Source organism: Diachasmimorpha longicaudata, chromosome 10, assembly GCF_034640455.1.
Source record: "Diachasmimorpha longicaudata isolate KC_UGA_2023 chromosome 10, iyDiaLong2, whole genome shotgun sequence".
In the NCBI taxonomy this organism is placed as follows: Eukaryota; Metazoa; Arthropoda; class Insecta; order Hymenoptera; family Braconidae; genus Diachasmimorpha; species Diachasmimorpha longicaudata.
The window spans coordinates 1367325-1379946 of NC_087234.1; the positions used below are offsets into that span (position 1 = coordinate 1367325).

A 12622-nucleotide genomic window follows, 5' to 3' on the forward strand; every position below is an offset into this window, starting at 1 on the left:
GGCACTACATGCAATGCTGGGGTGTCTGCCAGTTTTTAATTGAAAATAATTCTTAATCCCGATCTTACTACAAACAATTCTCATTTTCAGAGTTTCTTTGAAATCCCGAATCAAGAAATCATTCGATTGTTCTGTCAAAAAGGTAAAAAAAATGGTAGAGATGGAGATCGCTCCCTAATTTTAAATCAAACATCCTCATATCCTCCTTTCTGCTCATCCTAATGTTATCTAATTTCCATAGAAAAAAGAGCATCTCGGGGAGACAGATAACTACACCTCCATTTTTAACTAGTCCCTCTGTATCTAACAGCGAAACTGTTATTGAGGAATTATTAAGTCGGCTGACGTACAGACCCCCCAGGATCGTGCGACGTCCTGCCTCTTCTTGGTGACGTACTACGATGCTGCTGGCGTCACTCAAACTCCCAGAACTGAGCCTCTACTTCAGGCAATCAGGCCTCTTCGGATTATCTTCAGGCCTCTTTGGATTAGACAATTCAATTATTGAACTACAAACGACTGTCGATCGATATGGAGTAGAACGATTGAAAAATATCAATTTTCAGTAATCTGTCAGCCAATCTCATGTTGGATTGTTACTTATTCACTTAAAAATAAATGACTAACGAAACATTTAAACCCCAGTACAAACGGTTACACACCCAGTACAAACGATAAAATTTGTTAATTCTGGAAAAACCAGTCACAGAAGTCCGCAGAATTCTTTTATCAGCAATGTTACAAAAAAAAAGAACATCACCGGCTTTGGGTAGGGGGATTGAACAACACAAACGGGGGAGTCCAGCGTCGAGTGGGGGGATCTGTATTGAGATACCTGGTTCCTTCTCATGTACCAAGCAGTACAATATTTGTCAGAACCAATCAGATCAAGCAGATTGGTGTGTGCATCACCCACTCGCCCTATAAACTCGTTGAAGCCTGTCTGTTGTCATACTTTTCGAGAGAATTCGTCAGTTTTATATTTGCTGTTACATTTGTTGAAGGCAATAATAAAATCTCAATTGCTTTGACAAAATTGTGTGAGGATCGTTGAAATCGGTTGTAGCTGGATCTTTCCAATTTTACATTTTGAATAATTAAAACAACATTTGAATACCTCCAAAAATGTGTCCTAAACCATCGAAAAACAAAGCCAAGGGAAAAGAAGTGATGAAGAATAAGCAGAATGGTATTAATAACAGTGAAAATAGCAAGGTCGTCGCCAGGAAAAAGTCCAAGGGTAATATAAAACACGATAAGAGGATGATGAAGAAGAAAGCTAAGTCTGCAACGGAAGCGCCGGATGATAGTAAATTTAAAAAACCTCCTGGCGTTGAGATGTGTCAAACAAGTGACAGGAGCTCCACCGAGGAGACTATTGAACCTGGCGAGAATGATGGTCGTGGTAATGATCTTGATATATCCAACCAAGTAGAGTCAGCTTTTGTACAATCAATTATCGGGAAAACTGGGCTGAAGGTCGGTCGAGATAAAGAAGATGTTTTGAGACCTGTTAAATTGAACTTAACGGAGGAAGAACTCCAGGAGGAGTGTTTAGATGGCTTCAAACGTGTTAAAAAGGTTGGTGGCTTTTGTTAAACTGTTACACTGAGGGAAAATTTAGCAAACTGAACGATTATTTTTTGTCTCAACTATTCGATCTTGTTCAATAATGCAAACAGAACAATTAATTGATGTAACGAAATATCTCGGTATTTTAAACAAACAGCGGAGTCATACTGTATCCTTCAATCGTTGGTCCTCAGGGTTACAGATATCAACCTCACCCTGAGAACAAAATATTCTAGGTTCCACGGAATCTATTTTGCTGGATGAATTTTCTCTCATATAAAAAGGGAATCCCATTGTTTCGCCATTTCAGAACGTCATTTTATCAGTTGGGTTCCTCTTGAGTCTCGATAAAGACATATTCGCTTAAAAATGAATCATTATTCCATCACAAGTATTTTATCACATGCGATTCCGGTGATGTCGGCTACCATAAGGTTTCAGGTTGACGGAATGCGATACATTCAAATAACTATTTAAATGTGATGAAATATTCGCGGAATACAAAGGAATATGCGATAGATTTCTACCCCAGTGGGGGTTTAAATAAAAAATCAATCCGATCGTTTTACCACATTTTTCTTTCAGTCCAGGTACTGAAGTAATTTCCCTACAGTCGAAAGTTTTGCTGCCCTCTTACTTGAACCTGAGAGCTGTCATTGGAACCCCATTTCACCCCGCGTTTTCCGACATTTTACAATAATCTCAACAATTTCAATTCAATTCTATTATTCAGTTGTAACCCATAATGTATTTTATATCCACTATAATTGATCAGACATATTCTTTATTTTTATGAGAACATAAACATAAAGTTGAAACTAAAATTAGAAATGATTCAGTCTCGATAGTCATAGAAAATATTCTCTTATCTTCGCAGGTGAAATAACAAATAAATACATTTTATGTAACCCGTATTTTCACTTCGTAAGAAACCTTTGTAATTACAACAAATATTTAAATATTGTAAATTAGAATCCGCAGTAAATCGTGCCAAATGTCCCTTTATTTTTTGGCTCTTTAACCCTCCAGTATCACAATAATCCCCTCTCCACTTTTCCAAAAACCTCTCCTTGAAGACATCCCCTAATTACCTCCCCTATCCCCTAACTTGTTTAACACGGGTAAAATTTAACTCATCTGAAGGACATCTCATCCCTTCTAAATAATCTTCAGTTGTCACAATCTCTTGAGTAAATAAAAAAACGTTGCAACGATTTGAATGTTTTTCACAAATAAATAAATAATCCAACTTATTAATTTCTTAAAACCATCAAATACAACAATATGAACTGTTTGCTGAAATGTTTCAGGGGAAAATTGCCAAAGGAGGAATAAATAAAACATCCGAGGGTTTTGGTTTCGAGGCGTACAAATATATTATAGAAGGGAAGCCTGATAGAGGAACCGAGTTCTTAACTAGAGCACTTGCGTTAGATTCCTCTGATATTCGACATTATTTCAATAGAAGTTACTCACAATTATGCAGTGGAAATTACGAAGAGTGAGTCGGCCTGGCCTTTCAGCACCGTAATTTGATATTTAATTATCGAAACTGGTGGATTCATTTATTGATTATCTTTTTTTACAGAGCTCTCAGAGATATACAATTTGTAATGACTCATACTGATGATACTATAAACTTATCAAGGCTGAAATGTAGACAAGGTCAAATATTTATGCGAATGGAGGTAAATAATCAAATCATATCTAATGGAAATTAAAATGATAATCAGTTTTAAAGATTATTGAGAAACATATGTGTTTCTATTGCGTTACAAACAAAGGGTTGGCCAGCTTTTTCGTACAAATGTTGGATGATGGTATTCTATTGCAAAGAATTAGATGATATTATTTTGTAGATTCAATAGATTCACTGCTACTTTTCATAAAGGCTTGATCGAATTTTTATCTCTGATGCCTGGACTGTCTTGGCAAGTAGTATAGAATAATGATTAACTACATTCAGTACAATATCAGTTCTCCACTGTGTTCTCTCATTTGAACTCGCTGCTACTCAAGTAAATAAGTGCAAATGAATGCTTTTGTCAGAGCTTTATCACAATTTTATAGTAATAAATTTTCTTTTTCCCAGGAGTTCGAGAAGGCTGAGCAGTGCTTCAAAGAATGCCTGAACCTATTCCCCAATAATAAAGTAGTCCGTTGTGAGCTTTTCCGTTCGAAAATAGGTAAATTTCAAAATATGGGTTTCTCAGAAACCGACATAATCAACCTTCTCTATGACATTCCTTATTCCACTTTCCACGAGGCTATCGAATTCCTTACTGATCTAGCAAAGACCAGGAACATCGAAGACTCTCCTGAAAATTCCATCTCCATTTCGGATGCTGACATATATGAATCAGACAGTGAAGAAAATCCCTCCTATGCACGATTATTCATGGAGATGGCAAATTTTTCTTCTTTCGCTAAGGATGACCTGCCGTATAGAGAGCCTAATGAAAATAAAAATACTTCATCTACTTCTGATAGTAAAGTAGTTCGTAGAGGACAGTCAGAATATCAATCTTCCGAAATAGCTCAACACATAACTCCATCACCTGCGATTAGAGAGTTGAGAGTTATAAATGCCTCCGGTGCGAAGAAAGCTGTTCTCAAGACTCCACCTAAGATCAATGTGAATAATAGAGCTGTATGGGTTGGATCACTAACCAGTGCCATCACTGAATCTGCTCTTAAACGCGCATTCTCCTGTTATGGACGTGTTGCTAGTGTCTACCGAACTCCAGACAGTACTTGTGCATTTGTTAATTTTGAAAATGCAGCGTCAGCTAAACTCGCCCTTGATGCTCAATCACTTAACGTCAATGGGCAGCTTTTACCCATCAGGCTCAACCGAAGGGCGAAGTAAATCCCTGATGGAAACTTCTAGGTCATCCAGGTGAGAGTGAAATTTATTCGTTTATCTGTTGATTGTTTTGGCCTTTTGAAGGTATTCCTTGTTTCCTATAATTAATGATTAATACTTCCTTTGGCGACATAATGGCTGTTCAAGAATTAATGGTCCCTGGACAATTTTTTCCCAGAAAATGATTTCCTAGGAAAATTATCTTCCGAAGCAATAGTACTGGAATTTTGAGGTAACAAATTGTATTTGAAAAAAGAGTTAAATTTGGAAAAATACAGAAAACACATAAAATGCTCCCAAAAGAGTAGTAACAAAAATAAACTACTATTAAAAGTAGTATTAAGTAAATTATTAGTTAATGCCGGTATAATTTAAAAAACGCATTTGTAAGAAAAATTAATAGAAAACTTGTTGATTGTTTTGCATTGGTGCTGTGTTTTTCTACAGTAATAATCATTCTTTACAAGTGTATGTGACCTTTCATAAAGAGTAAATTCTCAGATCCAAGTAACTAAGAATATACCAAATTTATCTGTAAATATTTGAAAGACTATAATTTACAAATCTGAATCTGACAGTCTAACTCATTTATTATACGGACCCCATCACTTTGAGCAAATAAAAAAAAACATTCTTGCCTTATGAACAAAAAAGCCAATTAGAAGTCTTCAAAAAATAAAAAAATATATCACAGAAATCATGCAGAAGGATCCGTTAAAAAATTCTAATTTCCTTGATTCCCCTAATTCTTCATCCTCATCATAAGGTATAATTATAATCAAGAAAAATATATCTTGTAACCTGAGCCATTTTACCATTCAAAATTTGATCAAAGTATTTTTTTATCAGTGTTCCAGAAAGAGTTACCGCCTACAAGATAAACCAAACATCGAAGAGACCAAAAACAAGTATCAAATTGCTATTTTTTTCATTCATGTTTTGTTTTTGTTATCTTATACTGCAATTTCAGTTATGTAGGATAATTCGATTGAATTCACTTGATTATCCTTATTATTACAAAAACATTAGGATTCTTTTCAAACCAGAGACGCACTACATTATCTTTGATCTTCTTGATGAAGATTTCCAAAGACTAATGTAGCTATTATTCATTCAATTATTTTATAAAATCTAATGAGTTAAGTAAAGTGGAGGATGCAGTGAAGTATTTAGAGTATAGAAACACATGTTTTATTGTATGGATAATTTTTTTTTCATTTATTTACATTATAATTCAATGATGTACGTTTAAAATAAATGCCATTACATGCACATTATTCATGATTTTTTAAAAATCTTTCGAAACAAATTCCTACATACAAACTATCCTTACTTATTTCATTAAAATGTTTTTATTGATGAAAAAATATCAATGGGTTTAAAACGTTTAGCTTCGTCGAGCGTGATGTGTCCCTGGCAATCTAACTGGTACATAATTCATATTATTTGATTGGTAATTAATTAGTACACTTATACCGAAGTAACATAACAGAACGAAACAGGACATACTGAATGCTAATGTTTTTACATTCAATGCACAATTTTTTTTCCCTTAATTTTTTATCAATTAAGCTATTTTATTGTTTCCCTTTTAATAGAGATTTTTTTTTTGCATTTGTTAATAACACTGCTTTGGTCTAATCATCGACCTTACGCCTAATTAACAACACGTGACGAGTTTTAATTTGTTAAAAAATTATCTAAATCATGTAGTGACATGTCGAATTCAAATAAAGACAATTTAATGAGGTTATGCGGTTTCTTTCTGTTGTATTACTTATGTTGATGAATTGAAAATTTATACAAAGATCAGATCGATCATAGCGTCTAATGTGTGAACATGATTATATTTGTTTGCTTCTAAAGTATTTCTATGTCTACGGTTTTTTTCACAATTTTACAAATGCCTCCAAAAACCCAGGGTTTAGAAGGGAAATTCAACAAGTTAAGAGACATCTGCTTGTAAATAATCGGATAGCCGCAAAAAATGTGTATAAAAATCCTCCCCTCTATCCCAAATAATCAATTCCAAAACATAATCACGTGCTCCACTAACGAAATAACATAGCAAAGTGATCATACAATAATCCAAATTATGTCCAACAAAAGTAATAAATAATCACTACTTTATCTTGACGTCTTCATTCCTAAATAATGAATCTACAAAATTATGAACTACCCTTCTTCCTCCACTCGTGTGCACTGACATGACTCTGTCGGGATTTAATAGTCGGCCAGACGCTGTTACAGACATGACAAGGATACCAAATTTTCTTAGCAGCCTCGGGATCGCCATGATGCTTCAGTACATTGACACAAAGGTTTCTCAATGTCTCGACCCTGTAGACAAGATAAGGCTCAGTGGCTGAGACGTTATGAGCCTTCCAACAGTGTGTCCCTCTGGATCTGCGACTTGGCCAGTATCCCTTGCAGATCCTGCATTGGAAACCGTGCCGCCTGGTGCTGCGAATTTTTGGGCTCTTGGGTACTTCACGAGTGTATCCAAGTGCTCTTTTACAAAGATCTCTTAATGACAAAATCTGTCCAGTTGGTGGATCCTCCACAGCGTCGACGCTCTCTAACTCCTGTTCTTCAAAAACTTCTCGTTCCAGATCTACCTCCCAATCGTCGTCATCCATTTTCTCTCTTTTAATGGCTCGACGTTCAGGAACGAAATTCAGAGAGTTTCTTGTATCGGATGAAGCGTCGGAGGAACCATCTCCCATATTAAATCTGTAAAAATAATAATGATAAACGTTTAATTGAAACTGAATAGAGCAATGAGGTTGATTGCATAAAAACTTATTATTTCGGTTCTAAATTATGGTTCCATTATGCTATAACAGCATACGAGATTTTTTTCAAATTTACGAATGGAATGTATTAGTATTGAGTCTACAAGAGAAAATGTGATCCAGATAGGAAAGGAACCTTGCGGGTCATGGCTTTCAAACAAATCCTGGAAACCCCTGCAGGGCCTGCTCGGTTTTGAAAAAATCCAGATTTGCCAGCAGACTGGAGAACGTTTCACAGATAATTATTACTTATTCACAGATAATTAATTAAACCTCATTACTAACCTTTTGGAAGGCCTCTCTCCGCTGCTATCTCTGCTGACGATTTCATACGAGTCATTTTTTTTCTTAATCGTAATACTAATACCAATACCAGAATCTCTATCACTGCTTTCCCTAGTATCATTGGACTCCATTCCCGACTCGAACATCATTCTAACTTTACAAGAAACCTTGTGAGCAGCGAGAATATCAGCATTCCTAAACATTCTCTCGCAATTCTCACACTTGTGTTCCAATTCCTCTTTCAGTCTCTTTACAGCTCTCGTCATTCTCAGCTCACCCCCGAAGATCGATGAGATCCTCCTCTTCTGAATCTCCTTTTTATCCAACGACTCCCTCCGTCGTTTTCGGTTTCCCAATTGTCCCTCAGACCTGCGCCTCTGGATCACGGGAGCAATCTTAACATCCATGTTTTCCGGTGAATCCCCTTTTGTCTGTTGTACTCCAGCAATTTCTCCCCCTGCATGCACCGTTCTGCAATGCCTCCTCGCTGTTTCATACCCATAAGTTACAAATCCACAGGATTTACATGAATAGACTCGTCGTTTCCTCTGCTGTATTTCCTTCAATACAAGTTCAAAAGGCGCTTGTGGTCCCGGAACAGGCATCGTCTTCTTCTGTCTCATGGAATCTACTGGTCTTCTTTTTCGTTTCACAGGAATGTGAAGAGCACCAGGCTCTTGTTTTATCTGAGAAATATTTATCAGATTTGCCTTAGTCCGCGAACCAGTCTTCACATCTTTTTTTATCGGCAACGGAGCCTTAATCTCCCTCTTAACCAGTAATGGAGCTTTGATTTCCTTTTTAATACGCACTGGAGCCACGATTTCCTTCTTGACCATCACCGCGGTCCTGCTTTCCTTCGTGGTAGATAATTGATTCATTGGAGATATCTGACACTGGGAGATCAGTATTTCCGGATTTCGCACCTTATGAAATTCTACAAAATGCTTCCTTATCTTCTTGCAGTGTCTGTTGCAAAGTATACATTGAAGCACTGGCTCTTCATTATCCGATGATGTCTGTAATGTGGTATCTTTCTTTGTTCTCGAGACTAGTGGAGTCTTCGGGGTCTTGTAGATCTCTTTCTCGTTCAATAGTTTCATCTCGTCGTAGTTCAAACGCTCTTTATCACGTAGAGAACGAACTGGCGTCAATTGTGGGGGTCTCTTTACTATTCCATCCTTGGATTTTGTCAAGCACAAGCTAGATCGTTGTTTCGCCTTGTGAACGAGTCTTTGTTTTCCCTGTAGAGATGAGGTCCGTATTCCATGAAAGATGAGCTCATGTTGGGTGAGATTTTTCTTACCCCAAAATCTTTCGTGACAGACTTGACAGACAAATGGTTTGTTGAAATTTCTTCTTACCTTTCTGGTATAATTCTGATAAATCTGATGAACACTGGCCATGTGGTACAGAAGACTCTGCCGTGAGCAATACGTATTAGAGCAACTTTCACAACTGTAAATCAGAGGTTTCGCGTCTTCCTGCTCTAGTGGAGCGATTTTTGTTAATTTTGGTGGGGCTTTGTTGACTTGAAAAACATCGAGTTCTAATGATGAAGGAACTGGTGGTGATTTCTTTTGAATCTGTGAGGACTTCTGAGGCTTTACTGGCTTTTGACTTGAAATTTGTTCTTTCATGTGCTGCAAAATCACATGATTTCGGAGAGTAGTTGCGTAGGAAAATTTTCGGTTGCAGTACTTGCAACTGTGAATTCCTAAAGAATTGTTAACGTAGGTTCTACGGGAAACTATTTTCTGGGGTGGTGCTACCCCATGGACTGTTATAAGATGAATTTTCCAATTTCTCTCGTTGCTGTAGATCTTTTCGCAAAATTCACATGCTCGTGTCGTCTTTTCATTCTTGTTTCTTCGAATGAGTTGTGATGTTACGACAGATGACTTCAATTTTAACGTCTTCAGGTTTTGACTCGATGAACTCTGCGGCTCCAGCCGTTTGGAGGACAACGTTTGTACAGATGATATCGTTAGCTTTTTCACTGCCACCTGTTTCCTGCCGTTAATTTTACTGTCCGAGGATGACGAAACAGTGGGGATTGATATGGAAGATTCTGTAGCTATTCCATGAATGATGTGCTTGTGTTCATTCAACTTTTCAATTCCGTAGAACGAATCGTTGCAGTGATCACAGCTAACCACAGGTGGTGCTTTCGTTATATAGTTCTTGAGGACAAGGGGACCACCACCATTACGGAAGGGAGATACAAGTCCATGGAGTAGAGTCTCGTGGACTTTTAAGTAATATTTCTCCGAGAGAACCTTGCCGCAGTGTTTGCAGGTCCCTGTGTGACGAATTTTACCGGATGAACTGAGGTAATCAGTTTCGTGAGTTTCACTGGCTGAATCCAGAAGCCGTTCTTTGTCTTCTGAAGGAGTTGATGAGATGGTACTTCCTGACTCATGATTACTCTCGTCGTCATCATTGTCGGGTGATTTGTCATCGGTTTTTGAGCTGCTGTCTGATCGATCGGGTTTCCATTTGGGGGGACGACGAATCATGGGCAGAATTATGTTGTGGATTCGCTCTGAGTGCTCTCGTAATGTGGAACGGTGGCTGTATTGACGTCCGCATGTGTTACATTGATATAGAGCACGAGTGCTTTTTACAGAAAATTGAAAGTTTGGGAGGGCTGTGTTACCATTACCCAATACTGGTTGATATTTTATGTAGGGAATCATGGGATGCGCTTGAGAGGAGGAATTTGATTCCTCGTCGTTCAGGGGAGAGTCAGTCGTTTCTTCTTCCTCATCGTCAGCAGCCATTACTCGTCTTTCCTCTTCGTCCTCGTCGTCATCATGCTCGTGGGTATCATCGTAATAGAGGTGTTCAAGGGAGTCGTCGGAGTGGGGCTCCTGCAGCTCTCGAATAAGCTTCATTGTCTCCCAAATTTTATCGCATCTTTCCACGTGAATGTAACAGGGATGAATTAGATCTGTGTTGTCGGGTTCGGTGGAGATGTCCACTGAATCCTGCTGAGAGATAAAAGGAGAAAGTCAATTTTTTAGCTGTGGGTGAATGGATAACTTTGTATTTCCAGAAAAGTTGGTAATTTAGTTAATTGTGATGGAAGTTGTAACGTTTTTCACGGTTCGGTGAGTTAAGTACGACTGCTGATCGATAGTAGAATGTTCATGAATTTCTTAAAAAAAATCAATTACGTAGATCCAGTGAAATTTGAGTTTTCCTCTATTTTTTCCCCGAATTTCCACATTTCATGTATCAGATAGCAATGTGAAAAATATATTCTACTAGACGATGGATATTCCAAGATTTTCTTTCTTTATTCATCACAATTGGTTGAATAGCACAACAGTTATGTTAGAAATCCATAAAAACATCTAAAAATTAGTATTTTTGGGAACGAGTGAAGGTCAACGACCCAGCGATTTAACAGAGAATTCCCTTTATATATTTAGACGCCAGAGAATGGTGGAAAAAAATCGATCGTCTGACATAGATTAACCATAAGACCCTTGACGCCTCGACTATGAGGGCCACTATCCATAGGATAATTGAAGGGCCACACTATCGACTGAGCTCTTGTATTCCTCACTTGTTGATTATCGCTAAATTGACTGAATTACTTTGAGTTAGTTCCTGTATCATTATCAGTTATTGTTTTCTACAATTTCCGCCGATTGTATTGTATGCATCGAATGGGTCAATAGCCATTAAAAAGCAAAACGTTCAGATAATTCTTTTAACTCTCCAGGGGTAGGATCTTCAGGGCACTCAGCGAACGAATTTGTACAGTATCTGCATCTGTGCTTCCTATACCACACTATAGGTGGGCGCCCTGAAGATCAGACCCAAGGAAACTAAAAAGTGACGTGGAAAAATATCTATGAGAAAGAACAAAATGATAAATTTTGTTGATTTAATTGAAGATCCAACAAGAAGAAACAATCTTAATGGGAAATTTGAAATACTCCAAAAAATGTTGGCTAATCAACAGAACACAAATTTCTAATTATTGTCGATATTCGTTAACCTCTTTGACCTGATGTGTATATTAAATAAAAAAAAAGTCTCTCACTTTTATATTTAAAAAAATAACTGACTCATGGAGTGAAAACACGATCAACCATAAATATAATTTCAGTACATTTATGACAAAATTTAGGAGTCTACTTGCATAATTTCCAAAAATTTGCATAAGACATTTTCTTTGACAATTCCTCCTGTATCTCTACATTCTCTCGTAAATAAAACACAAAAAAATCCTCATGAGAATCATCGATTCATGTGTTTGCCAAACTCTCGTAAAAAAATTCATAACAGGCCAACGAAGTTTACAAGTGTCTAAATTTGGGACTCAATACTCAAAAAGGCGGGAAGTTGGCGAATCCCCAGGGCTAATTGACGCAGTGAGTACTAAGAAAGGTTCAATGTTGTTCAACAATAAATTTTATTGCCCCTTGAGGAGGGTCTAAAGGCTGGAAAACACCAGTGATTTATACCTTATTATTGTCGACAGGGATGTTAACGTTGTGGCTGATCTCAATCTCTGTAAACGAATCCTCGTCCACTGGTGTATCCTCAACGATATCTATAGATGTCTCCAAAACTGCTGAATCTGTCACCGAAAACTCCATAGCTCGACAAAACTCCAATTAATGTAATTACTATTACTTAAGTCAGTAAAAAAGTATTTTTAGCGGATTGCGGTGGAAGTTCTCGCGTCAAGCGGACGGACATCTTGGATTTAACTATGGCCACCCTGTTAAATTCATTGTACCTTGAGTTGCCATTGGCTATTTCGAATAAATAGGCGCGCAAATTCATGAAAGTCGTTCTACTTTGTGGGCTATTGTTATGATTTTATCAATTAATTTGAAAATCAAAAGGACCTCTTGACGATAACGATCAACTTTTCTAAACAATAAAAAACAACATTTTACTGAGTTGAAAGGACTTGTGAATATGAGAATCGATGGATTATGACTTAAAGGCCCGAAGGTAACTATTTATTTCGGAGCAACAATAAAGTTTTCCGTCTCACTAAAGTAAATGATTTTTACACAAAATGAGGGGAAGGGGTTCGATAGCGATGACATCTCGCGTTTCGAGTAACTGAAGTGGT

At 37.3% G+C, this 12622-nt stretch overlaps 2 protein-coding genes across 10 annotated transcripts; one reads left to right on the forward strand and one right to left on the reverse strand.

Moving 5' to 3' along the window:
- Positions 1 to 847: 847 nt before the first annotated feature.
- On the forward strand, positions 848 to 5715 carry LOC135166665 (uncharacterized). Of its 7 annotated transcripts, none has more exons than XR_010299729.1 (6): positions 848 to 1581; positions 2883 to 3073; positions 3161 to 3260; positions 3665 to 4471; positions 4586 to 4670; positions 5288 to 5715. XR_010299729.1 is itself a non-coding variant. In XM_064129152.1 (6 exons), exons 1-5 carry the CDS (start codon positions 1126 to 1128, stop codon positions 4439 to 4441), a joined length of 1419 nt encoding a protein of 472 aa, XP_063985222.1. In that variant the 5' UTR covers positions 848 to 1125; the 3' UTR covers positions 4442 to 4471; positions 5288 to 5715. The 7 variants fall into 7 exon arrangements, 5 of the variants coding, with proteins under 5 accessions (XP_063985222.1, XP_063985218.1, XP_063985219.1 ...); XR_010299730.1 differs by having other exon boundaries at positions 4617 to 4670; XM_064129152.1 differs by lacking the exon at positions 4586 to 4670 and having other exon boundaries at positions 3665 to 3758; positions 3864 to 4471.
- Positions 5716 to 5863: 148 nt separating this feature from the next.
- Positions 5864 to 12429, reverse strand: LOC135166662 (uncharacterized). 3 transcript variants are annotated; one of them, XM_064129139.1, is made up of 4 exons: positions 12000 to 12429; positions 7519 to 10511; positions 7370 to 7453; positions 7032 to 7171 (listed from the first exon to the last, which is right to left on the reverse strand). In XM_064129139.1, the coding sequence occupies exons 1-3, from the start codon at positions 12132 to 12134 to the stop codon at positions 7387 to 7389; spliced, it is 3195 nt and encodes a 1064-aa protein (XP_063985209.1). In that variant the 5' UTR covers positions 12135 to 12429; the 3' UTR covers positions 7032 to 7171; positions 7370 to 7386. The 3 variants fall into 3 exon arrangements, with proteins under 3 accessions (XP_063985208.1, XP_063985207.1, XP_063985209.1); XM_064129138.1 differs by lacking the exon at positions 7370 to 7453 and having other exon boundaries at positions 5864 to 7171; positions 7519 to 10508; positions 12000 to 12414; XM_064129137.1 differs by lacking the exon at positions 7370 to 7453 and having other exon boundaries at positions 5864 to 7171; positions 12000 to 12389.
- Positions 12430 to 12622: the final 193 nt, after the last annotated feature.